Here is a 27,336-nt window from a genome sequence, read left to right on the forward strand (position 1 = left end):
CAAAGGTCCCTGGCAAGCTTGCATTCCAATGGGGTTTGGGCATCTGTTATCAACATAATGCATAATATATGCACTCTGCGGCCATCTTTGATTATGGCACCTACTCATTAACCCTGTTTTTTTTTTGTTTTTTAAACTGTGATCCAGAATTGTTTGATAGACTTTTTCTTATTCAAGGCCACATTCCACCTTCTCCTAATTAACTTCAGCCACTTTTAGTTTTAGAGCCTGCTTCAGAGAATGTAATAGGTTGCTAATAAAACCAGGATTGTCAGAAGCTGTTACTGGCAATCCCTTTCTTCAACAATGAAAATAGTTGTTTTCAGTCTCCACAATTTGCAAATATGATCTCAGAATACCGCATTTGAACAGCAACTATTTAATTAGAAAGGAGAAATCACCCCCGCCGGAGAGGAGAGTGAAACAGCGGGCACAGCCGCGCAACAAAAATGCCAAAGGCTGGACTGTGCTACAAAAACAGCTTTATTTCAACATGGATTCTTAAAAAAGAGAGAAGGGATAACACCCCCCGCAGCTCTAACGCGTTTCAGCCTGGAGCACGCAAGACCGGACGATTCCAAGACATCTGTGAGTAATGTATTACTATTTGCAACTACTGGAGCTTCTCCAGGTGAACTGGTTCATTTAGTAGTGGGACTCGTGTATGGGGTCTGGGTGGGTTCTAGGACTTCCCCCAGACAACCCTTCACAGTCGTCGCCAGACCACTTCCCAACTAGGGGTTAATCTACAAAACCTCCACTACTTATTCTGTTATCCGGATGCAGCAACTGACTATTGAAGTGGAATTACATTCCCTGCAGCACTAGTTAATGGAGGAGATCGTGTGCCTCAATGTTCCTTCCATATTTAATTAGAAAGGTCATCATCTTATATACCTAACACAGTTTGCAATAAACCGGCCCATCTAGGCGAGCAGCAAAAAAGGAAAATCAATTCATATTGAATGTTTTGGGGCATATCTGTATAGATTAAACCAGTGGTTCCCAAACTGTGCGCCGCGGCACCCTGGTGCGCCGTGGCTTGTCTAGAGCGGCGCCGCGATTTCAACCGGACAGGCTGATAATTCTGATGTCTGTCCGGTTGAAAATGTGCAGGCGGCCGTCGGCAAGCCAAGCGGCGGATGTGGCCCGTTCTATAGTGTGGTGTGTAGGCGAGCCTGTGTGGGCGGGGGGCGAGCCCGTGTGGGCGGGGGCGAGCACGTGTGGGCGGGGTCGAGCACGTGTGGAGGGGGCGAGCACGTGTGGGCGGGGGCGAGCACGTGTGGGCGGGGGCGAGCACGTGTGGAGGGGGCGAGCACGTGTGGGCGGGGTCGAGCACGTGTGGAGGGGGCGAGCGCGGTGGATGCATGCTGGTCTGAGGCCTCGTTCAGGGTGCCAGAGGCAGGAGTTGGAGGGCGCGCGTTCGCGAGGGCGGGCGGCAGTCTGCTGGGCGATGTGTGTTCATCCCCAGCAGACTTTTTCAGGAGTTGAGGGGGCGGGACTACAGACCTGAGGTTAGGGATCCAAGTTGCAGTCTTGAAATCATTCTCAAGAATGATTTCATTGGCTGCCGAGGTCCCAGTGACGCTGCTGCAGCTTCAAAAAAGACTTGGTTTGTTTATTGAAACTGTAGCCAGCGTCAACTCCGTACTTCGGAGACAGGGCAGCTGCTACCCTGACAACCAGTATTCAATTTGAATACATTGTGTCACACGGCAGCTCGCACATCAGCACGCCCTCCCTCCGAAGCCTGCACCCTGAACGAGGCCTGAGTCAGCAGGTACTTACGAGGACGCAGACAGGAGTGAACAGCGGGGTCAGAGGAGGGGTCAGAGGCAGAGTCAGAGGTAAGCTAAGGACAATTTTTTTTCTTTGGGGGGGGGGGGGGGGAGATAAGATGAGGCATGGGGGCCAGCCTGGGGAGATAAAAATGATGGGGGGCATGGGGGCCAGCCTGGGGAAAAAAAATGATGGGGGGGGGGGGGAGAATACGAGAGGGGCATGGGGGTCAGCCTGGGGAGATAAAAATGATGGGGGGGAGGGGATTAAGATGGGGCATGGGGGCCAGCTTGGGGAGATAAAAATGATGGGGGGGGGAATAAGATGGGGCATGGGGGCCAGCCTGGGGAGATAAAAATGATGGGGGGGGGGGGGAGATAAGAAGGGGCATGGGGGCGGGGGGGATAAGATGGGGCAGTGATGCGGGGCAAGGATGAGCTGAGATGATGGGGGCCAGGATGAGCTGTGGTGATGATGGGGGGGGAGGTGGGGGTATATTTTGTATTGGGAAGATGGGGGGGATTTATAATGTATTTGGGGGGCGCGGGGGTATTTTTTATATGTATTCGGGGGCGCGGGGGGTATTTTTTATATGTATTCGGGGGGTGTGGGGGTCTAGTATTGTGTCCAGTATTTTTGGACAAGCAACCTGGCAACCCTAGGCACGTTCTACAGTGCCGGGCGCGCGCTACACCGTGCGCGCACGCAGAATTTTAGTTGCCTGACGTTAGTCAGCCTTTCTATAATGGCGCAGCGCGCGCGCACAGCAGGGAGCGGGGAGCCGACAGACAGCAGCAAAGACGGGGAAAAGATGATTTCGCGCCGCTACCAGCGCTCAAATGTATGGAGGTGTGTGTGTGTGTGTGTGTGTGTGTGTGTGTGTGTGTGTGTGTGTGTGTGTGTGTGTGTGTGTGTGTGTCAATAATTGCACAAATAAAATAAAATAAATATTTATTAAACTTATTTAGGGATTTCTTCACTCACACAACGAGTGTAATAATTGCGTTCAGGGTCCTCCCAGTACGAGGGCCCCTGTATGAATGGCCGGCTTGATGGCGCTGCTGTCGGTGCCTATGCACCGAGCCCCGTGGTTACAGAGGCCCCGCAACTACTAAACTAGTTGCAGGGGGAAGGTGTGGGGCTTCTGTAACCTCTTACCTTCTCTGGCGGCATTTCCTGCTGCAGGGTCCCGTCATAATGGTGCCGCACCATCATGTGATAGCCTTTTACATTCTTCATGTACACTACATAAGTTAGTGTGTGTGGAGCATAATTAGTACTCCACCCCCAAATCGAAATGCCCCACAGTCCTGGCTACGCCCCTGGATATATTCATTATATATCGCCATGATAATGGGGCTAGTAGCACTTACATGTCCCTCACTTTAAAGGAGCAAATCAGGCCCTTTTTTGTTTTTTCTACAGTATTTTTTAACATGGGTTTGAAGCAGGGGGTCTCTGGCCCGGGAGCTTTGAAACCCCCAGTATTAAATGAACCCTGCTAGCCAAGTGGCAACCGGCACCCCCTGCTGATGTATCTCCAGAAGGAAGGGGTCCCCGGAGCTGAAATTAATGGTGTTCAGCTCCGGAGACCCCTTTCTTTAATGCTATGTTAAAAATAGAAGCACCCGCTTGGATTGCCCCTTTAAATTGGCCACCCCGCAGGGGAGAGAAAGACTCACACACTGACCGCAGCAGGTTTATTACTGGCCGAACAACACACAGAGAAGCAAATCTCAGAAAGGTGTCACGTCTTGTCCTCCTACAGGTTCAAACTCATGTTAAATGCACTTCTCATCGCCTTTTAAACATTTGTGGACCATGAAAAAACAGAAATGTAAGGTTTGGAGCAATCTCAAAATATTGTGTACGCCCTTATATAATGTCTTGTATAAGCGCCTCTCACAGAGCTGAATTGCTTAACTAAATCTTCTTAAACAACCACAGACAATTCCTGATAGAACATTACATATGCACAACCTAGAAGAGATATTGACTTGTTTAATCTGAACCCCAAAAAAACACTTATAACAAGTAAAAGTAACAATAATCTTATGCACAAACATTTATATCATCACATCTACTATTTACAAATATATAAGCCCAGCAAGAACTAGGAATCCAAAAATTGAATGAGGCTCATAACTGTTCCTCTCCACGTGTCACCGTGAGCCAATCACAGCACACTAAACACAACACCAAAAATCCCTAAACCAAGCTTTTACAGGTATTTATTGCCATTTAGAAAAACAACCTAAAAAAATGAATAAAAAACATAAGATCTGCATAAAATTATTAATATTAATTTATTTAATAATTATCTATATAATCAAAAGAACAATTGATCTTTCTTTTACTGCATAGGGAAGCCCAGCGTGAGCCGGGCATCAAAAAATTAAATGAAACTCATAATTGTTCCTCTCCACGGAAATCTTTAGTAAAAGGCGAAAGATTTATTCGATTTGAAGAGAAACCAGAGTATACTTGAACAGCACAGCAGTCAATAGCCCAAGAAAAAAAACTACTTATTACACCAAAGGAGAAACAATCATAGCAAATAATATTACATTCAACATATTACATATAGATACACGAATCCCTAACTTCATATTAAGAAATTTTTAAAAATGTATATCACACACATAATTGATCAGAAAGAGAGAAAATGCACACAAGTGGCTGCAGTGCATCATGGGTATGTAAATGAGATCCCGAAAGAAAGCCAAGTTTGTTTGTTTTTGCTGACCACTACACCACCTCAGGGACAGTGTCAAAGCTTTCTTACTATTGTGGTAAAATGAACATTTTCAGCATGTCTTATAAACAAGTCTCCTCAAATGTGTCCAAGTTAGCTTAACCTTTGAGCTGTTGGGAATGGCTGCTATACAAACCCCTCTTGCAGAGAAGTGTAGAATTAAGTGGAACCACTAGAGGGGGGAAAAGATATATTTTTTTCAGATTGATCACAAACCCCTACTTTCCCTTAATAACATCAAAATAATACAGTCCTACTTAGCTTCAGCGACTAAAACGTATTCACAACAGTTCTAACCATGTGCAGGCAATGTATTCTTCCTTCCAATAGGTGGTGGGTAAATGCCAAAATAAATTAATGTAATTTAAATTCTTAACCCTGTATCTGAAATAGACGCCAAAGATCCCTAACATCCATAGCATTTAAAAGCATTTATGACCATGTGAAAAACCGCTCCAAAAAGTGAACAGAAAAGCCCTAAGGATCTGCACAAATACATGAATTATTATGTATGATAATAGATGAACAATTGATCTTTCTTTAACTGCATAGGGAAGCCCAGCGTGAGCCGGGCATCAAAATATTAAATGAAACTCATAATTGTTCCTCTCCACGGAAATCTTTAGTAAAAGGCGAAAGATTTATTCGATTTGAAGAGAAACCAGAGTATACTTGAACAGAACAGAAGTTAATAGCCCAAGAAAAAACAAAACTTATTACACCAAAGGAGAGAATAGCATAGCAAATAATATTATATTCAAAATATTACATATAGCTACACGAAGCCCTAACTTCATATTAGGAAATTGTTAAAAATGTATATCACACACAGAAATAAACAGAAAGGGAGAAAATGCGCACAAATGGCTGCAGTGCATCATGGGTATGCAAATGTCATTCCTGCAGGCAAGCGGTACAAACCATGTATTGCAGTCATCATGCTATTTTTTTGCAGAAACGACATCACTTCAGGTCAGAGCATGAAGGATACTACAGTAACTTTACTTGAAGGATACTACAGTAACATTTTTCAGCAAGTCACTACACGAAATTGGTCCAACTAGCTTAACCTCTTAGTTGCTGGATATGCCTGTACGCCAGTCTCCAAGAGTCACAATTATTAGCTTGTATTGGCTGTGCTCAGTTTCTCTGCTTCTCTGGATACACCAGTCAAAACACTTGAAAAAAAAAAAAAAAAACAATTTCACTCATTGATTTTAACCCCCCCCCCCCCCCCCCCCCTCTGTGACCCCAAACTAATACAGTCTTAGTCATTTTCAGGGACTAAAGTGTATTCACAAGTCTTTGCAAATTAGACCTATAATAAGACAGGAGCAGGGCCCTCATTACCTTGTGTATCTCTTTGCATTTGTCTGTTCTTACTTGTATGTCATATAGTTTGTCATTTTTGTCACAATGTAACCCCCCGGAAAATATAATGTCACTTTACAAATAAAAGGATAATAATTATAAAACCTTTACATTGTTCCTGAAATAGATGGCAAAGGTCCCTGGCAAGCTTGCATTCCAATGGGGTTTGGGCATCTGTTATCAACATAATGCATAATATATGCACTCTGCGGCCATCTTTGATTATGGCACCTACTCATTAACCCTGTTTTTTTTTTTTTTTGTAACAATTTCTTTTATTGGTCATTTTTCCAAACAAATATTACAGACAGTGTTATCTTGAGCCCAAGATAGTTGTATTTCGTGACCAATGTCTTTTTCTCGTTTTCCACTGAAGGGAAACAAAAAAAAAAGGGGTGAAAGAGAGAGGAAGAGGGGGGAGATGGGAAGAGGGAAGAGAAGGGAGAGATGTGGGGAACACTAACAGAAGGGGGGGTGGGGGAACTTGGGGGGGGAGGAGGGGCCTGCGGCCGAATCTATGTCTACTGCTCAAGAGTGAGGCATGTTTTTCCGTCTTAGGACGTCCTTAGTCTGGACTGCTCTAGTTCTGTGTCCCTAGCCAGGGTTCCCATGTATTCTGAAATTGGGGTATCTTTTTCTGGAGCATGGCCGTGAGCTTCTCCATTAACATTACTTCGTTGATTCTCCTGATCACCGTCATCCTAGAGGGGGGTTTGATATGCTTCCAGGCAGCTGCAATTGAGCACCTGGCTGCTGTTAATATGGCCGTGATGAGCCTGGACATCGGGGGGGGGGGGGACATCTTCCATAGGTTTGCCCAGCACCAGGGTCAGCGGGTCAGTCGGGATAGCGAGTCCCGTTGTGTCCTCCACCATTGTCTGGATCATGTTCCAGTACTTCTGAATCTCTGGACATGACCACCAAATATGGGCCATATCCCCCTTTTGACCACATCCCCGCCAGCAGAGGTCCAATGCGCCGGGGTAGATTTGGCTCAGTCTGACTGGAGTCAGGTACCACTGATATAAAATTTTATAGATGTTCTCTTTTGTTATTGTACATATTGACGTTTTTTTAGCGTGTTCCCAGATCTCCGCCCAGTCTTCCTGATCTATTTCAATATGGAGGTCCTCAGACCATTTTTGCATGTACCGGTGAGTAGGATCTCGGGATCCTAGCTCCAGGCCCTTGTAGATCTCGGATATCAGGTCTTTCTGGTATCTGTTTTTGATGCAAATAGATTCAAACCTGGTGAGGGGGGGGAATTTTGCAGCTGGGGACATTTGTTTTGTTTTTTTAAACTGTGATCCAGAATTGTTTGATAGACTTTTTCTTATTCAAGGCCACATTCCACCTTCTCCTAATTAACTTCAGCCACTTTTAGTTTTAGAGCCTGCTTCAGAGAATGTAATAGGTTGCTAATAAAACTAGGATTGTCAGAAGCTGTTACTGGCAATCCCTTTCTTCAACAATGAAAATAGTTGTTTTCAGTCTCCACAATTTGCAAATATGATCTCACAATACCACATTTGAACAGCAACTATTTAATTAGAAAGGAGAAATCACCCCTGCCGGAGAGGAGAGTGAAACAGCGGGCACGGCCGCGCAAAAAAAAAATGCCAAAGGCTGGACTGTGCTACAAAAACAGCTTTATTTCAACATGGATTCTTAAAAAAGAGAGAAGGGATAACACCCCCCGCAGCTCTAACGCGTTTCAGCCTGGAGCACGCAAGACCGGACGATTCCAAGACATCTGTGAGTAATGTATTACTATTTGCAACTACTGGAGCTTCCCCAGGTGAACTGGTTCATTTAGTAGCGGGACTCATGTATGGGGTCTGGGTGGGTTCTAGGACTTCCCCCAGACAACCCTTCACAGTCGTCGCCAGACCACTTCCCAACTAGGGGTTAATCTACAAAAGCTCCACTACTTATTCTGTTATCCGGATGCAGCAACTGACTATTGAAGTGGAATTACATTCCCTGCAGCACTAGTTAATTGAGGAGATCGTGTGCCTCAATGTTCCTTCCATATTTAATTAGAAAGGTCATCATCTTATATACCTAACACAGTTTGCAATAAACCGGCCCATCTAGGCGAGCAGCAAAAAAGGAAAATCAATTCATATTGAATGTTTTGGGGCATATCTGTATAGATTAAACCAGTGGTTCCCAAACTGTGCGCCTCGTCTAGAGGGGCGCCGCGATTTCAACCGGACAGGCTGATAATTCTGATGTCTGTCCGGTTGAAAATGTGCAGGCGGCCGTCGGCAAGCAAAGCGGCGGATGTGGCCCGTTCTATAGTGTGGTGTGCAGGCGAGCACATGTGGGCGGGGGGCGAGCCCGTGTGGTGTGCAGGCGAGCCCGTGTGGGCGGGGGGCGAGCACGTGTGGAGGGGGCGAGCGCGGTGGATGCATGCTGGTCTGAGGCCTCGTTCAGGGTGCCAGAGGCAGGAGTTGGAGGGCGGGCGTTCGCGAGGGCGGCAGTCTGCTGGGCGATGTGTGTTCATCCCCAGCAGACGTTTTCAGGAGTTGAGGGGGCGGGACTACAGACCTGAGGTTAGGGATCCAAGTTGCAGTCTTGAAATCATTCTCAAGAATGATTTCATTGGCTGCCGAGGTCCCAGTGACGCTGCTGCAGCTTCAAAAAACGACTTGGTTTGTTTATTGAAACTGTAGCCAGCGTCAACTCCGTACTTCGGAGACAGGGCAGCTGCTACCCTGACAACCAGTATTCAATTTGAATACATTGTGTCCCACGGCAGCTCGCACATCAGCACGCCCTCCCTCCGAAGCCTGCACCCTGAACGAGGCCTGAGTCAGCAGGTACTTACGAGGACGCAGACAGGAGTGAACAGCGGGGTCAGAGGCGGGGTCAGAGGTAAGCTAAGGACAATTTTTTTTCTTTGGGGGGGGGAGGGGGGAGATAAGATGAGGCATGGGGGCCAGCCTGGGGAGATAAAAATAATGGTGGGGGGGGGGAATAAGATGGGGCATGGGGGCCAGCCTGGGGAGATAAAAATGATGGTGGGGGGGGGGGAATAAGATGGGGCATGGGGGCCAGCCTGGGGAGATAAAAATGATGGGGGGCATGGGGGCCAGCCTGGGGAAATAAAAATGATGGTGGGGGGGTGGGAGGGGGGGGAGAATACGAGAGGGGCATGGGGGTCAGCCTGGGGAGATAAAAATGATGGGGGGGAGGGGATTAAGATGGGGCATGGGGGCCAGCTTGGGGAGATAAAAATGATGGGGGGGGTAAGAAGGGGCGTGTGGGCGAGGGGAGATAAGATGGGGCAGTGATGGGGGGCAAGGATGAGCTGAGATGGTGGGGGCCAGGATGAGCTGAGGAGATGATGATGGGGGGGCCAGGATGAGCTGTGGTGATGATGGGGGGGAGGTGGGGGTATATTTTGTATTGGGAAGATGGGGGGGATTTATAATGTATTTGGGGGGCGCGGGGGTATTTTTTATATGTATTCGGGCGGAGTGGGGGTCTAGTATTGTGTCCAGTATTTTTGGACAAGCAACCTGGCAACCCTAGGCACGTTCTATAGTGCCGGGCGCGCGCTACACCGTGCGCGCACGCAGAATTTTAGTTGGCTAACGTTAGTCAGCCTTTCTATAATGGCGCAGCGCGCGCGCACAGCAGGGAGCCGACAGACAGCGGCAAAGACGGGGAAAAGATGATTTCGCGCCGCTACCGGCGCTCAAATGTATGGAGGTGTGTGTGTGTGTGTGTGTGTGTGTGTGTGTGTGTGTGTGTGTGTGTCAATGATTGCACAAATAAAATAAAAAAAATATTTATTAAACTTTTTTTTTTCTTTAAAAAAAATCTTATTTAGGGCTTTCTTCACTCACACAACGAGTGTAATAATTGCGTTCAGGGTCCTCCCAGTACGAGGGCCCCTGTATGAATGGCCGGCTTGATGGCGCTGCTGTCGGTGTCTGTGCACCGAGCCCCGTGGTTACAGAGGCCCCGCAACTACTAAACTACTTGCGGGGGAAAGTGTGGGGCTTCTGTAACCTCTTACCTTCTCTGGCGGCATTTCCTGCTGCAGGGTCCCGTCATAATGGTGCCGCACCATCATGTGATAGCCTTTTACATTCTTCATGTACACTACATAAGTTAGTGTGTGCGGAGCATAATTAGTACTCCACCACCAAATCGAAATGCCCCACAGTCCTGGCTACGCCCCTGGATATATTCATTATATATCGCCATGATAATGGGGCTAGTAGCACTTACATGTCCCTCACTTTAAAGTAGCAAATCAGGCCCTTTTTTGTTTTTTCTACAGTATTTTTTAACATGGGTTTGAAGCAGGGGGTCTCTGGCCCGGGAGCTTTGAAACCCCCAGTATTAAATGAACCCTGCTAGCCAAGTGGCAACCGGCACCCCCTGCTGATGTATCTCCAGAAGGAAGGGGTCCCCGGAGCTGAAATTAATGGTGTTCAGCTCCTGAGACCCCCTTCTTTAATGCTATGTTAAAAATAGAAGCACCCGCTTGGATTGCCCCTTTAAATTGGCCACCCCCGCAGGGGAGAGAAAGACTCACACACTGACCGCAGCAGGTTTATTACTGGCCGAACAACACACAGAGAAGCAAATCTCAGAAAGGTGTCTCATCTTGTCCTCCTACAGGTTCAAACTCATGTTAAATGCACTTCTCATCGCCTTTTAAACATTTGTGGACCATGAAAAAACAGAAATGTAAGGTTTGGAGGAGGCAATCTGAAAATATTGTGTACGTCCTTATATAATTTCTTGTATAAGCGCCTCTCACAGAGCTGAATTGCTTAACTAAATCTTCTTAAAGAACCACAGACAATTCCTGATAGAACATTACATATGCACAACCTAGAAGAGATATTGACTTGTTTAATCTGAACCCCAAAAAACACTTATAACAAGTAAAAGTAACAATAATTTATGCACAAACATTTATATCATCACATCTACTATTTACAAATATATAAGCCCAGCAAGAACTAGGAATCCAAAAATTGAATGAGGCTCATAACTGTTCCTCTCCACGTGTCACCGTGAGCCCATCACAGCACACTAAACACAACACCAAAAATCCCTAAATCAAGCTTTTACATGTATTTATTGCCATTTAGAAAAACAACCTAAAAAAAAAGCTGTGTGTGCTGTGCACGCGCATAGTAAGTGAAACTTCTTTGACTTTTGTCGCAGAAATTGACTTATAACGCGCGTGCTCGGCACACATGTGTCAGTCAGTGTATGTGTCAGTCAGTGAGTATGTATGTGCGTGTGTGTCGTCAGTCAGTGTGTGTATGTGTGTCAGTCAGTGAGTATGTATGTGCGTGTGTGTCAGTCAGTGTGTGCATGTGCGTCAGTCAGTGTGTGCATGTGTGTCAGTCAGTGTGTGCATGTGTCAGTCAGTGTGTGTGCATGTGTGTCAGTCAGTGTGTGTGCGCGTGTGTGTCAGTCAGTGTGTGTGCGCGTGTGTCAGTCAGCGTGTGTGCGCGTGTGTCAGTCAGCGTGTGTGTGCACGTGTGTCAGTCAGTGTGTGTGCGCGTGTGTCAGTCAGTGTGTGTGTGCGCGTGTGTCAGTCAGTGTGTGTGTGCGCGTGTGTCAGTCAGTCAGTGTGTGTGTGTGCGCGTGTGTCAGTCAGTGTGTGTGTGTGTGCGCGTGTGTCAGTCAGTCAGTGTGTGTGTGCGCGCGTGTGTGAGTCAGTGTGTGAGTCAGTGTGTGAGTGTGAGTCAGTGCGTGAGTGTGAGTCAGTGTGTGAGTGTGAGTCAGTGTGTGAGTGTGTCAGTCAGTGTGTGTGTCAGTCAGTGTGTGAGTGTGTCAGTCAATGTGAGTGTGTGTCAGTCAGTGTGTGTGTGTGTGTCAGTCAGTGTGTGTGTGTGTGTCTCTCTCTGTGTTGTGTGAATGTCTCTCTGTGTTGTGCCCCCCACCCCTCCTCCTCCCACTACCCCAGGCGGAGCTGCGGACTCCCAGCCCCCCCCGGCGACACGTGGTCCCGTTATCCCCCTCCTCCCGACTCCCACTACCCCCCTCCTCCCACTACCCCAGGCGGAGCTGCGGACACGGAGCTGCGGACTCCCAGCCCCCCCCCCCCCCCGGCGACACGTGGTCCCGTTACCCCCCTCCTCCCGACTCCCACTACCCCAGGCGGAGCTGCGGACACGGAGCTGCGGACTCCCAGCCCCCCCGCCCCCCGGTGACACGTGGTCCCGTTACCCCCCTCCTCCCGACTCCCACTACCCCAGGCGGAGCTGCGGACACGGAGCTGCGGACTCCCAGCCCCCCCCGGCGACACGTGGTCCCGTTACCCCCCTCCTCCCGTTACCAAAGCAGGAGTGACAGGGCAGGGGGTGGAGCCTCGGCCTCAGCTATCCCACCACGGAGCAGCGTACTCCACGGCGGGCAGCACCGCAGAGCCCGTGCCGGATGAGGGGAATTAAGGGACCCCTTAACTGACGTGACAGCGAATCACCGGTTGCCTCGCAGCAGCGCCCTCTGCCAACCACACCACACACACACGAAACCTGCCATCCACAACATGGATATGGACAGAGCCTCTGCGCATGCGTTGAGGAGGACGGCTGCCGGTGTGGAGGAGCGGGTGAGGGAGAGCGGCGCTGCCGCATGTCAGCGGCTGTGTGGGGGATGCGGCGGCAGTGGCTATCGCCGCCGCCGCATGTCAGCGGCTGTGTGGGGGGTGCGGTGGCCATTAGGAGCGCCGCCGCCGCCGCATCTGATTTGTGGAGCGGGTGTGATGTCAGTGTTGGGGTCGGGCTGAGCCAGAACACAGCCCGGCCTCAACTGCCAGCACTGAAGTCACATCCGTTTCATTTCTGTCTCCACAATCCATTTTTGCCCCATCACGAATGAGGTGCCACTAAGGAAGTTTCACTTCAAAAATGAATAAAAAAACATAAGATTTGCATAAAATTATTAATAATTAATATTAACATTAATAATTATCTATATGACCAAAAGAATAATTGATCTTTCTTTGACTGCTTAGGGAAGCCCAGCGTTAACCGGGCATCAAAAAATTAAATGAAACTCATAATTGTTCCTCTCCACGGAAATCTTTAGTAAAAGGCGAAAGATTTATTCGATTTGAAGAGAAACCAGAGTATACTTGAACAGCACAGCAGTCAATAGCCCAAGAAAAAAAACTACTTATTACACCAAAGGGGAGAAAATCATAGCAAATAATATTACATTCAACATATTACATATAGATACACGAATCCCTAACTTCATATTAAGAAATTGTTCAAAATGTATATCAGACACATAATTGATCAGAAAGAGAGAAAATGCACACAAGTGGCTGCAGTGCATCATGGGTATGTAAATGAGATCCCGAAAGAAAGCCAAGTTTGTTTGTTTTTGCTAACCACTACACCACCTCAGGGACAGAGTGTCAAAGCTTTCTTACTATTGTGGTAAAATGAACATTTTCAGTATGTCTTATAAACAAGTCTCCTCAAATGTGTCCAAGTTAGCTTAACCTTTGAGCTGTTGGGAATGACTGCTATACAAACCCCTCTTGCAGAGAAATCTAGAATTAAGCGGAACCACTAGAGGGGGGGAAAGATATATTTTTTTCAGATTGATCACAAACCCCTACTTTCCCTTAATAACATCAAAATAATACAGTCCTACTTAGCTTCGGGGACTAAAACGTATTCACAACAGTTCTAGCCATGTGCAGGCAATGTATTCTTCCAATAGGTGGTGGGTAAATGCCAAAATAAATTAATGTAATTTAAATTCTTAACCCTGTATCTTAAATAGACGCCAAAGATCCCTAACATCCATAGCATTTAAAAGCATTTATGACCATGTGGAAAACCGCTCTAAAAAGTGAACACAACGGCCCCTAAGATCTGCACAAATACATGAATTATTATGTATGATAATAGATGAGCAATTGATCTTTTTTTGTACTGCATAGGGAAGCCCAGCGTGAGCCGGGCATCAAAAAATTAAATGAAACTCATAATTGTTCCTCTCCACGGAAATCTTTAGTAAAAGGCGAAAGATTTATTCGATTTGAAGAGAAACCAGAGTATACCTGAACAGCTCAGCAGTCAATAGCCCAAGAAAAAACACAACTTATTACACCAAAGGAGAAAATATCATAGCAAATAATATTACATTCAAAATATTACATATAGATACACGAATCCCTAACTTCATATTAAGAAATTGTTAAAAATGTATATCACACACAGAAATAAACAGAAAGAGAGAAAATGCGCACAAATGGCTGCAGTGCATCATGGGTATGCAAATATCATTCCTACAGGCAAGAGGTACAAACCATGTATTGCAGTCATCAAGCTATATTTTGCAGAAACGACATCACTTCAGGTCAGAGCATGAACATGCTTTCTTTACTCGAAGGATACAACTACAGTAACAGTTTTCAGCAAGTCACTACACGAAATTGGTCCAACTAGCTTAACCTCTTAGCTGCTGGATATGCCTGTATGACAGTCTACAACAGTCACAATTATTAGCTTGTATTGGCTGTGCTCAGTTTCTCTGCTTCTCTGGATACACCAGTCAAAACACTTGAAAAAAAAACAAACAAACAATTTCACTCATTGATTTTAAACCCCCCCCCCCCTCTGTGACCCCAAACTAATACCGTTTTAGTCATTTTCAGGGACTAAAGTGTATTCACAAGTCTTTGCAAATTAGACCTATAATAAGACAGGAGCAGGGCCCTCATTACCTTGTGAATCTCTTTGCATTTGTCTGTTCTTACTTGTATGTCATATAGTTTGTCATTTTTGTCACAATGTAACCCCCGGAAAATATAATGGCACTTTACAAATAAAAGGATAATCTTATAAAACCTTTACATTGTTCCTGAAATAGATGGCAACGGTCCCTGGCAAGCTTGCATTCCAATGGTGTTTGGGCATCTGTTATCAACATAATGCATAATATATGCACTCTGCGGCCATCGTTGATTATGGCACCTACTCATTAATCCTGTTTTTTTTTTTTTTTTTTAAACTGTGATCCAGAATTGTTTGATAGACTTTTTCCTATTCAAGGCCACATTCCACCTTCTCCTAATTAACTTCAGCCACTTTTAGTTTTAGAGCCTGCTTCAGAGAATGTAATAGGTTGCTAATAAAACCAGGATTGTCAGAAGCTGTTACTGGCAATCCCTTTCTTCAACAATGAAAATAGTTGTTTTCAGTCTCCACAATTTGCAAATATGATCTCACAATACCGCATTTGAACAGCAACTATTTAATTAGAAAGGAGAAATCACCCCCGCCGGAGAGGAGAGTGAAACAGCGAGCACGGCCGCGCAACAAAAATGGCAAAGGCTGGACTGTGCTACAAAAACAGCTTTATTTCAACATGGATTCTTAAAAAAGAGAGAAGGGATAACACCCCCCGCAGCTCTAACGCGTTTCAGCCTGGAGCACGCAAGACCGGACGATTCCAAGACATCTGTGAGTAATGTATTACTATTTGCAACTACTGGAGCTTCTCCAGGTGAACTGGTTCATTTAGTAGCGGGACTCATGTATGGGGTCTGGGTGGGTTCTAGGACTTCCCCCAGACAACCCTTCACAGTCGTCGCCAGACCACTTCCCAACTAGGGGTTAATCTACAAAAGCTCCACTACTTATTCTGTTATCCGGATGCAGCAACTGACTATTCAAGTGGAATTACATTCCCTGCAGCACTAGTTAATTGAGGAGATCGTGTGCCTCAATGTTCCTTCCATATTTAATTAGAAAGGTCATCATCTTATACTACCTCTGTAAGGTTAACACAGTTTGCAATAAACCGGCCCATCTAGGCGAGCAGCAAAAAAGGAAAATCAATTCATATTGAATGTTTTGGGGCATATCTGAATAGATTAAACCAGTGGTTCCCAAACTGTGCGCCGCTGCACCCTGGTGCGCTGTGGCTGGTCTAGAGGGGCGCCGCGATTTCAACCGGACAGGCTGATAATTCTGATGCCTGTCCGGTTGAAAATGTGCAGGCGGCCGTCGGCAAGCCAAGCGGCGGATGTGGCCCGTTCTATAGTGTGGTGTGCAGGCGAGCCCGTGTGGGCGGGGGACGAGCCCGTGTGGGCGGGGGGCGAGCCCGTGTGGGCGGGGGGCGAGCCCGTGTGGAGGGGGCGAGCGCGGTGGATGCATGCTGGTCTGAGGCCTCGTTCAGGGTGCCAGAGGCAGGAGTTGGAGGGCGGGCGTTCGCGAGGGCGGCAGTCTGCTGGGCGATGTGTGTTCATCCCCAGCAGACTTTTTCAGGAGTTGAGGGGGCGGGACTACAGACCTGAGGTTAGGAATCCAAGTTGCAGTCTTGAAATCATTCTCAAGAATGATTTCATTGGCTGCCGAGGTCCCAGTGACGCTGCTGCAGCTTCAAAAAAGACTTGGTTTGTTTATTGAAACTGTAGCCAGCGTCAACTCCGTACTTCGGAGACAGGGCAGCTGCTACCCTGACAACCAGTATTCAATTTGAATACATTGTGTCCCACGACAGCTCGCACATCAGCACGCCCTCCCTCCGAAGCCTGCACCCTGAACGGGCCTGAGTCAGCAGGTACTTACGAGGACGCAGACAGGGGTGAACAGCGGGGTCAGAGGCAGAGTCAGAGGTAAGCTAAGGACAATTTTTTTTCTTTGGGGGGGGGGGGGGAGATAAGATGAGGCATGGGGGCCAGCCTGGGGAGATAAAAATGATGGTGGGGGGGGGAATAAGATGGGTCATGGGGGCCAGCCTGGGGAGATAAAAATGATGGTGGGGGGGGGGGAATAAGATGGGGCATGGGGGTCAGCCTGGGGAGATAAAAATGATGGGGGGCATGGGGGCCAGCCTGGGGAAATAAAAATGATGGTGGGGGGAGGGGGGGGGAGAATACGAGAAGGGCATGGGGGTGAGCCTGGGGAGATAAAAATGATGGGGGAGAGGGGATTAAGATGGGGCATGGGGGCCAGCTTGGGGAGATAAAAATGATGGGGGGGGGAATAAGATGGGGCATGGGGGCAAGCCTGGGGAGATAAAAATGATGGGGGGGGGGGGGATAAGAAGGGGCATGGGGGCGGGGGGAGATAAGATGGGGCAGTGATGGGGGGCAAGGATGAGCTGAGATGATGGGGGCCAGGATGAGCTGAGGAGATGATGATGGGGGGGCCAGGATGAGCTGTGGTGATGATGGGGGTATATTTTGTATTGGGAAGATGGGGGGGATTTATAATGTATTTGGGGGGCGCGGGGGTATTTTTTATATGTATTCGGGCGGAGTGGGGGTCTAGTATTGTGTCCAGTATTTTTGGACAAGCAACCTGGCAACCCTAGGCACGTTCTATAGTGCCGGGCGCGCGCTACACCGTGCGCGCACGCAGAATTTTAGTTGGCTGACGTTAGTCAGCCTTTCTATAATGGCGCAGCGCGCGCGCACAGCAGGGAGCGGCTACCGGCGCTCAAATGTATGGAGGTGTGTGTGTGTGTGTGTGTGTGTGTGTGTCAATGATTGCACAAATAAAATAAAAAAAATATTTATTAAACTTTTTTTTTTCTTTAAAAAAAATCTTATTTAGGGCTTTCTTCACTCACACAACGAGTGTAATAATTGCGTTCAGGGTCCTCCCAGTACGAGGGCCCCTGTATGAATGGCCGGCTTGATGGCGCTGCCGTCGGTGTCTGTGCACCGAGCCTCGTGGTTACAAAGGCCCCGCAACTACTAAACTAGTTGCAGGGGGAAGGTGTGGGGCTTCTGTAACCTCTTACCTTCTCTGGCGGCATTTCCTGCTGCAGGGTCCCGTCATAATGGTGCCGCACCATCATGTGATAGCCTTTTACATTCTTCATGTACACTACATAAGTTAGTGTGTGTGGAGCATAATTAGTACTCCACCACCAAATCGAAATGCCCCACAGTCCTGGCTACGCCCCTGGATATATTCATTATATATCGCCATGATAATGGGGCTAGTAGCACTTACATGTCCCTCACTTTAAAGGAGCAAATCAGGCCCTTTTTTGTTTTTTCTACAGTATTTTTTAACATGGGTTTGAAGCAGGGGGTCTCTGGCCCGGGAGCTTTGAAACCCCCAGTATTAAATGAACCCTGCTAGCCAAGTGGCAACCGGCACCCCCTGCTGATGTATCTCCAGAAGGAAGGGGTCCCCGGAGCTGAAATTAACGGTGTTCAGCTCCGGAGACCCCCTTCTTTAATGCTATGTTAAAAATAGAAGCACCCGCTTGGATTGCCCCTTTAAATTGGCCACCCCGCAGGGGAGAGAAAGACTCACACACTGACCGCAGCAGGTTTATTACTGGCCGAACAACACACAGAGAAGCAAATCTCAGAAAGGTGTCACGTCTTATCCTCCTACAGGTTCAAACTCATGTTAAATGCACTTCTCATCGCCTTTTAAACATTTGTGGACCGTGAAAAAACAGAAATGTAAGGTTTGGAGCAGGCAATCTGAAAATATTGTGTATGCCCTTATATAATTTCTTGTATAAGCGCCTCTCACAGAGCTGAATTGTTTAACTAAATCTTCTTAAACAACCACAGACAATTCCTGATAGAACATTACATATGCACAACCTAGAAGAGATATGGACTTGTTTAATCTGAACCCCAAAAAACACTTATAACAAGTAAAAGTAACAATAATTTATGCACAAACATTTATATCATCACATCTACTATTTACAAATATATAAGCCCAGCAAGAACTAGGAATCCAAAAATTGAATGAGGCTCATAACTGTTCCTCTCCACGTGTCACCGTGAGCCAATCACAGCACACTAAACACAACACCAAAAATCCCTAAATCAAGCTTTTACAGGTATTTATTGCCATTTAGAAAAACAACCTAAAAAATGAATAAAAAAACATAAGATCTGCATAAATAAAATTATTAATAATTATCTATATAATCAAATGAACACTTGATCTTTCTTTCACTGCTTAGGGAAGCCCAGCGTGAGCCGGGCATCAAAAAATTAAATGAAACTCATAATTGTTCCTCTCCACGGAAATCTTTAGTAAAAGGCGAAAGATTTATTCGATTTGAAGAGAAACCAGAGTATACTTGAACAGCACAGCAGTCAATAGCCCAAGAAAAACAACTACTTATTACACCAAAGGAGAGAATATCATAGCAAATAATATTACATTCAACATATTACATATAGATACACGAATCCCTAACTTCATATTAAGAAATTGTTAAAAATGTATATCACACACATAATTAATCAGAAAGAGAGAAAATGCACACAAGTGGCTGCAGTGCATCATGGGTATGTAAATGAGATCCCGAAAGAAAGCCAAGTTTGTTTGTTTTTGCTAACCACTACACCACCTCAGGGACAGAGTGTCAAAGCTTTCTTACTATTGTGGTAAAATGAACATATTCAGCATGTCTTATAAACAAGTCTCCTCAAATGTGTCCAAGTTAGCTTAACCTTTGAGCTGCTGGGAATGGCTGCTATACAAACCCCTCTTGCAGAGAAGTCTAGAATTAAGTGGAACCACTAGAGGGGGGGAAAGATATATATTTTTCAGATTGATCTCAAACCCCTACTTTCCCTTAATAACATCAAAATAATACAGTCCTACTTAGCTTCAGGGACTAAAACGTATTCACAACAGTTCTAACCATGTGCAGGCAATGTATCCTTCCAATAGGTGGTGGGTAAATGCCAAAATAAATTAATGTAATTTAAATTCTTAACCCTGTATCTTAAATAGACGCCAAAGATCCCTAACATCCATAGCTTTTAAAAGCATTTATGACCATGTGGAAAACCGCTCTAAAAAGTGAACACAACGGCCCCTAAGATCTGCACAAATACATGAATTATTATGTATGATAATAGATGAGCAATTGATCTTTTTTTACTGCATAGGGAAGCCCAGCGTGAGCCGGGCATCAAAAAATTAAATGAAACTCATAATTGTTCCTCTCCACGGAAATCTTTAGTAAAAGGCGAAAGATTTATTCGATTTGAAGAGAAACCAGAGTATACTTAAAAAACACAGAAGTTAATAGCCCAAGAAAAAACAAAACTTATTACACCAAAGGAGAGAATATCATAGCAAATATTACATTCAAAACATTACATATAGATACACGAAGCCCTAACTTCATATTAAGAAATTGTTAAAAATGTATATCCCACACAGAAATAAACACAAAGAGAGAAAATGCGCACAAATGGCTGCAGTGCATCATGGGTATGCAAATGTCATTCCTACAGGCAAGCGGTACAAACCATGTATTGCAGTCATCAAGCTATTTTTTGCAGAAACGACATCACTTCAGGACAGAGCATGAACATGCTTTCATTACTCGAAGGATACAACTACAGTAACATTTTTCAGCAAGTCACTACACGAAATTGGTCCAACTAGCTTAACCTCTTAGCTGCTGGTTATGTCTGTATGCAAGTCTACAAGAGTCACAATTATTAGCTTGTATTAGCTGTGCTCAGTTTCTCTGCTTCTCTGGATACACCAGTCAAAACACTTGGAAAAAAACAAACAAACAATTTCACTCATTGATTTTAACCCCCCCCCCCCCCCCCCCCCCTCTGTGACCCCAAACTAATACAGTCTTAGTCATTTTCAGGGACTAAAGTGTATTCACAAGTCTTTGCAAATTAGACCTATAATAAGACAGGAGCAGGGCCCTCATTACCTTGTGTATCTCTTTGCATTTGTCTGTTCTTACTTGTATGTCATATAGTTTATCATTTTTGTCACAATGTAACCCCCGGAAAATATAATGGCACTTTACAAATAAAAGGATAATAATTATAAAACCTTTACATTGTTCCTGAAATAGATGGCAAAGGTCCCTGGCAAGCTTGCATTCCACTGGTGTTTGGGCATCTGTTATCAACATAATGCATAATATATGCACTCTGCGGCCATCTTTGATTATGGCACCTACTCATTAATCCTGTTTTTTTGTTTTGTTTTTTAAACTGTGATCCAGAATTGTTTGATAGACTTTTTCCTATTCAAGGCCACATTCCACCTTCTCCTAATTAACTTCAGCCACTTTTAGTTTTAGAGCCTGCTTCAGAGAATGTAATAGGTTGCTAATAAAACCAGGATTGTCAGAAGCTGTTACTGGCAATCCCTTTCTTCAACGATGAAAATAGTTGTTTTCAGTCTCCCCAATTTGCAAATATGATCTCACAATACCGCATTTGAACAGCAACTATTTAATTAGAAAGGAGAAATCACCCCCGCCGGAGAGGAGAGCGAAACAGCGGGCACGGCCGCGCAACAAAAATGCCAAAGGCTGGACTGTGCTACAAAAACAGCTTTATTTCAACATGGATTCTTAAAAGAGAGAGAAGGGATAACACCCCCCGCAGCTCTAACGCGTTTCAGCCTGGAGCACGCAAGACCGGACGATTCCAAGACATCTGTGAGTAATGTATTACTATTTGCAACTACTGGAGCTTCACCAGGTGAACTGGTTCATTTAGTAGCGGGACTCATGTATGGGGTCTGGGTGGGTTCTAGGACTTCCCCCAGACAACCCTTCACAGTCGTCGCCAGACCACTTCCCTACTAGGGGTTAATCTACAAAAGCTCCACTACTTATTCTGTTATCCGGATGCAGCAACTGACTATTGAAGTGGAATTACATTCCCTGCAGCACTAGTTAATTGAGGAGCTCGTGTGCCTCAATGTTCCTTCCATATTTAATTAGAAAGGTCATCATCTTATACTACCTAACAAAGTTTGGACAAAAGATAGTTTCCGTGGGCGCCTATATTAACAACTACTACAAAAGGATATACGAAAACCAAGCCTGTTGGCTGTGAAGAAACGTGGCTCCTCACGGTGTGCTTGAAAGAAAAGAAAAAGCACAACACATAGCGTAATACTTTAGAATGTAAGACAAACAACACTTAAGACAACATATAACAGCTGAGAACTGGATAGGTGAATTTAACACGATAAAAACATTTAATAACAGTTAATAATTAATATAATGCACAATACACATGGACATATATTATGTGAACAAATAAAATTAATGAATTAATGGTTCTAATACTCCGTAGCACCAATGATGATGATTGCAATGCCTACTCACCAGATGGAATAGGTTTGCAGGCAGTGGATAATTTAGAGAGTATCCCCTCTCGTTTCTTTAAGTTTGCAGGAATCGCCACCTTACGCGTTTCGAAAGCTCTCTGCTTTCTTCCACATACCCCTGAGGAAGAAAGCAGAGAGCTTTCGAAACGCGTAGGGTGGCGATTCCTGTACTCTGCAGCTTGACCCTTGGTGATTTCCCCCACGCATTGTCGAATCGGTATTGGATGTCAATCATCTAGCCTGCTGTAGCTGACGGCGAGCCGAATCAGCTGTTGCCGTTCTAAACCATACTCGGCGTCCTTCCCAGTGTGCTGCGGAAGACCCTCCGTGCAGCCCAACACACACGTGTGGATGTAGACGCCAGCCAGCAGGAACCAGCTTACAGAAACGAGAGGGGATACTCTCTAAATTATCCACTGCCTGCAAACCTATTCCATCTGGTGAGTAGGCATTGCAATCATCATCATTGGTGCTAAGGAGTATTAGAACCATTAATTAATTCATTTTATTTGTTCACATAATATATGTCCATGTGTATTGTGCATTATATTAATTATTAACTGTTATTAAATGTTTATCGTGTTAAATTCACCTATCCAGTTCTCAGCTGTTATATGTTGTCTTAAGTGTTGTTTGTCTTACATTCTAAAGTATTACGCTATGTGTTGTGCTTTTTCTTTTCTTTCAAGCACACCGTGAGGAGCCACGTTTCTTCACAGCCAACAGGCTTGGTTTTCGTATATCCTTTTGTAGTAGTTGTTAATATAGGCGCCCACGGAAACTATCTTTTGTCCATACTGTTATCCTGACCAGGGGGTCAGTTTTTTGTATCCCAGGCAGCCCCTTATGTATGGTTAATTATTCCATATAAGGTACTACGGTACATCTTTGCGGTTAGCGCTACCTGTTTTGTTGTTTATGTACCTAACACAGTTTGCAATAAACCGGCCCATCTAGGCGAGCAGCAAAAAAGGAAAATCACTTCATATTGAATGTTTTGGGGCATATCTGTATAGATTAAACCAGTGGTTTCCCAAACTGTGCGCCGCGGCACCCTGGAGCGCCGTGGCTCGTCTAGAGGGGCGCCGCGATTTCAACCGGACAGGCTGATAATTCTGCTGGCTGTCCGGTTGAAAATGTGCAGGTGGCCGTCGGCAAGCCAAGCGACGGATGTGGCCCGTTCTATAGTGTGGTGTGCAGGCGAGCCCGTGTGGGCGGGGGCGAGCGCGCCGGATGCGTGCTTGTCTGAGCCAGCAGGTACTAACGAGGACGCAGACAGGAGTGAACAGCGGGGGCAGAGTCAGAGGTAAGCTAAGGACAATTTTTTTTCTTTGGGGGTGGGGGGGTGTTGAGGCATGGGGGCCAGCCTGGGGAAATAAAAATGGTGGGGGGGGGGAGAAATAAGATGGGGCATGGGGGCTAGCCTGCAAGCCTGGTGAGATGAAAATGATGGGGGGGTAGGAGATAAGATGGGGCAGTGATGGGGGGCAAGGATGAGCGGAGGACATGATGGGGGGCCAGGATGAGCTGTGGTGATGATTTGGGGGAGGTGGGGGTATATTTTATATTGGGAAGGTGGGGGGGAAATTTATAATGTATTTGGGGGGCACGGGGGTATTTTTTATATGTAATCAGGGGGTGTGGGGGTCTAGTATTGTGTCCAGTATTTTTGGACAAGCAACCTAGCAACCCTAGGCACGTTCTATAGTGCCGGGCGCGCGCTACACCGTGCGCGCACGCAGAATTTTAGTTGGCTGACGTTAGTCAGCCTTTCTATAATGGCGCAGCTCGCACAGCAGGAAGTTGCAGACAGCAGCAAAGACGGGGAAAATATGATTTCGCGCTCAAATGTGTGTGTGTCAATGATTGCACAAATAAAATAAAAAATATTATACACACGTGTGTTCGCATAGGCACGCACGGCCGCATGCAGTATAGAATGGGCCCTAAATGCAGCGCTTGCTCTGCAGGAAACCAAAATAGCGAAGGGCAGCAACAGGATCGTTTGCGCGTTCCATGTAAGGTTTTGGAGCCACCTGTCGCTGCGGGCAGCGACAGCAAGAGGAGTTCCCGTCGCTGTCTCCCGGGGGGGGCGGTTAATTTGTTTGAGGCGCTCCGCACCACTGCAGTGACCAAATGAGGTGAGCGCAATGCTGCCGGTGCCAGGGAGCTATTGCCGGGGCTTCCCTGCAGCTTGTGTTTCATATCTCTACGTGTGAGAGAGAGCGCGCGCGAGAGAGGGGGAGGGAGAGAGCGCGCGCGAGAGAGGGGGAGGGAGAGAGCGCGCGCGAGAGAGGGGGAGGGAGAGAGCGCGCGAGAGAGAGGGGGAGGGAGAGAGCGCGCGAGAGAGAGGGGGAGGGAGAGAGCGCGCGAGAGAGAGGGGGAGGGAGAGAGCGCGCGAGAGAGAGGGGGAGGGAGAGACTGCGCGAGAGAGACTGCGCGAGAGAGACTGCGCGAGAGAGACTGCGCGAGAGAGAGGGGGAGGGAGAGACTGCGCGAGAGAGAGGGGGAGGGAGAGACTGCGCGAGAGAGGGGGAGGGAGAGACTGCGCGAGAGAGGGGGAGGGAGAGACTGCGCGAGAGAGGGGGAGGGAGAGACTGCGCGAGAGAGGGGGAGGGAGAGACTGCGCGAGAGAGGGGGAGGGAGAGACTGCGCGAGAGAGGGAGGGAGAGACTGCGCGAGAGAGGGGGAGGGAGAGACTGCGCGAGAGAGGGGGAGGGAGAGACTGCGCGAGAGAGGGGGAGGGAGAGACTGCGCGAGAGGGGGAGGGAGAGACTGCGCGAGAGAGGGGGAGGGAGAGACTGCGCGAGAGAGGGGGAGGGAGAGACTGCGCGAGAGAGGGGGAGGGAGAGACTGCGCGAGAGAGGGGGAGGGAGAGACTGCGCGAGAGAGGGGGAGGGAGAGACTGCGCGAGAGAGGGGGAGGGAGAGACTGCGTGAGAGAGGGGGAGAGACTGCGTGAGAGAGGGGGAGAGACTGCGTGAGAGAGGGGGAGAGACTGCGTGAGAGAGGGGGAGAGTGCGAGAGAGGGAGAGACTGCGTGAGAGAGGGGGAGAGACTGCGTGAGAGAGGGGGAGAGACTGCGTGAGACTGACTATTAGGTATGTATATACAACTTTGTTTTTACTTTGTGCACCGTGGAAAAATCCTGATCGCCTTAGGGAGCCTTGAACCGAAAAAGTATGCGAACCACTGCTCTACACACTGAGCAACAAACAGCCACGCACCTATGTTTCCGATTTCATAATCATAATTTGAAACTCACAAAAAGGCATTTGCAGAGAAAAAGGATGGAACGAAGATCACCCAATTAATTGATTGTTGTATGCTATCAGCCATGTCTTTAATTTAGTAAGATCAGACACATTTTAAATACTGACAACTAACATCTAATATCGTATGGGTCAATGTTGGCAATATTGCTTAAAGAAGCAGTCTTCATGCTAACTCATTTAGGAGCAGTTTCTGCCATGCATTTTGACCTGAAAATGACAGGATGACAGATAACATTAACAATGTTTATTGATCGATCAAAATAGGAATACAATAAAAATTGGGATAACCCCATTATAATGCTTTGATGTGTTAACAGCAACACTAGTCTTTTTGATTTATTTTCCAGAACACTGCTTTAAACTACGGTACAGATGTTATGAATAACAGATGTGGGCAGATTCCCAAACCAGATCTGAAAACCTTACAATTAGATTATAAGTGCTCTAGAATGACTCATTTGATCTGTGTCTTTTCTTTTCTGTGCTATTCTTGATTGAAGAAACGGCTTCAACGTACTGCTTCTTGCAAACATTCCTCTACTGGACCGACAGTAAAACTACAGTCAATCTTTGCAGATATTGCAAGAGACGGGGGTATATAGGTTATGAGGTACAGTAAATTAAATTTGTACACAGACCGTAGCACTTCCATCTGCTGGGTATAGTTGGTGTGACCTCAACAGAATCCTCCAATAACCACAGGCACAAAGTGTAAACCTGAAACCTTGTTAACCCTCATTTGTCTCTAAAATAAGTAATTGTATTGGTTAGTTTAACCGCTAGTTAAAATGCTACCAAACTATTTACAGAGTATCGGACATGTCAGAAAATCAACTTTTCAACAAAACCACCATTACAAACATGTTTCTTCAGTTCTCCATTCTGCTCAAGAGGGGTCATCTTAAAACGGGATTTTAAAATATGGAACAGCAAAAATCAGGTTTAAAAAAAAGGGAAAATAAGAATAGCACATAAAGTAAAAAAAAAAAAAAAAAAAACACAAAATCACAAAGTATTTGAAAAACAGCACAGCTTGAAACAGATCCATTGCATTACGGCCAGGTCTGAGCAAGGGCTTAATTCCCTCACTACAGGTAAAGATTTCTGCCACACCAGCAATAAAAAGCATTACAAATATTGAACAGGTTAAGTAAGAAGAGTCACTTGCCTAAGCCATAAACACTTCTGAAAGCTTTTCGGTGTGCTATGCACATACTTTATTCATAGTACTCTAGTTTAAAAAAAAAAAAATAAAGTGGTAGGAAAATTGACAGTACATGAAAAATACAAAGAAAAAACAAATACGTTTTTATAAAGAGGTGACAAATTATAGGCTGGACTCAAACAAGCCATTGACATTTTATTTATTGTGGTCTTCTCTTTTTACTGATGTGCTTACTGGCCTGTTCTTCCATCTGCAGGGCCAGGCGCAAGGAATTCACGCTTTCTGCACAGAAAGAAAATGCAGATTAGTTACAGAGGTCTTCAGATTACAAACATTTACAAAGATGAGAATTATGCAATTGGATCCCTTGAGATCCTAAATCACATGGATACCTTTTGTAACAATTCTTATATACACATGTATATGGAAAAACAGGCATTTTTCCTTTACCCCAAACAATGACATTTGACCAAAAAACAAAAAAGTTTATTGAACAAAAGTCCACTGGTAGCAAAAAGTGCTGCACTGGTTACTTGCAATTTGCTTATGAGCAATAAGAATACAGAGAAAAGAGTTTAACAACCTAAAACAATGCAATGGATATTACATGTGTAGTGTCCACTGGGAATAACGTACATTAGAGCCGACTAATTATATAGTCATGCTTACTCTGCTAAAGGCACCAGTATAAGCAGTTTTGCTTTAGGCTACAGCCTAAACGCCCCGGCGTTGGTTGCTGCCATCGCGTGCACAGCTTAAAACCCCCATCTGCAGGATCTAAAACCTATTATAAGGGATGAGGTCTATGAAGGGAATGATGAAAATGTAGAGACTTTGTGGATAGAAATTAGCAGTGGAGGTAAAAATATAAAAAAAGTTTGTGGGA

General features: G+C 45.9%; 2 protein-coding genes and 6 non-coding genes across 10 annotated transcripts in view; all 8 read right to left on the minus strand.

Moving 5' to 3' along the window:
- RPS8 (ribosomal protein S8) overlaps positions 1–27,336 on the minus strand; it is a 63,218-nt gene that overhangs the window by 23,963 nt on the left and 11,919 nt on the right. The gene's annotated exons all lie outside the window — the stretch shown is intronic.
- Positions 4,147–4,261, minus strand: LOC142504084 (U5 spliceosomal RNA). The gene has a single exon (XR_012804206.1). It is a non-coding gene; the product is annotated as a U5 spliceosomal RNA (small nuclear RNA).
- On the minus strand, positions 5,090–5,204 carry LOC142504044 (U5 spliceosomal RNA). Its single transcript, XR_012804169.1, has one exon. It is a non-coding gene; the product is annotated as a U5 spliceosomal RNA (small nuclear RNA).
- On the minus strand, positions 12,909–13,023 carry LOC142504056 (U5 spliceosomal RNA). Its single transcript, XR_012804180.1, has one exon. It is a non-coding gene; the product is annotated as a U5 spliceosomal RNA (small nuclear RNA).
- Positions 13,851–13,965, minus strand: LOC142504085 (U5 spliceosomal RNA). The gene has a single exon (XR_012804207.1). It is a non-coding gene; the product is annotated as a U5 spliceosomal RNA (small nuclear RNA).
- LOC142504086 (U5 spliceosomal RNA) lies at positions 18,863–18,977 on the minus strand. The gene has a single exon (XR_012804208.1). It is a non-coding gene; the product is annotated as a U5 spliceosomal RNA (small nuclear RNA).
- Positions 19,803–19,917, minus strand: LOC142504087 (U5 spliceosomal RNA). Its single transcript, XR_012804209.1, has one exon. It is a non-coding gene; the product is annotated as a U5 spliceosomal RNA (small nuclear RNA).
- KIF2C (kinesin family member 2C) overlaps positions 25,515–27,336 on the minus strand; it is a 30,212-nt gene continuing 28,390 nt past the window's right edge. For all 3 annotated transcript variants that reach the window (XM_075616177.1, XM_075616178.1, XM_075616180.1), the window contains one exon: positions 25,515–26,732. In XM_075616177.1, the coding sequence (XP_075472292.1) occupies positions 26,650–26,732 (83 nt within the window). In that variant the 3' untranslated portion in view covers positions 25,515–26,649. The remainder of the gene's footprint in view (positions 26,733–27,336) is intronic.

Source organism: Ascaphus truei, chromosome 10 (genome assembly GCF_040206685.1).
Source record: "Ascaphus truei isolate aAscTru1 chromosome 10, aAscTru1.hap1, whole genome shotgun sequence".
NCBI lineage: Eukaryota > Metazoa > Chordata > Amphibia > Anura > Ascaphidae > Ascaphus > Ascaphus truei.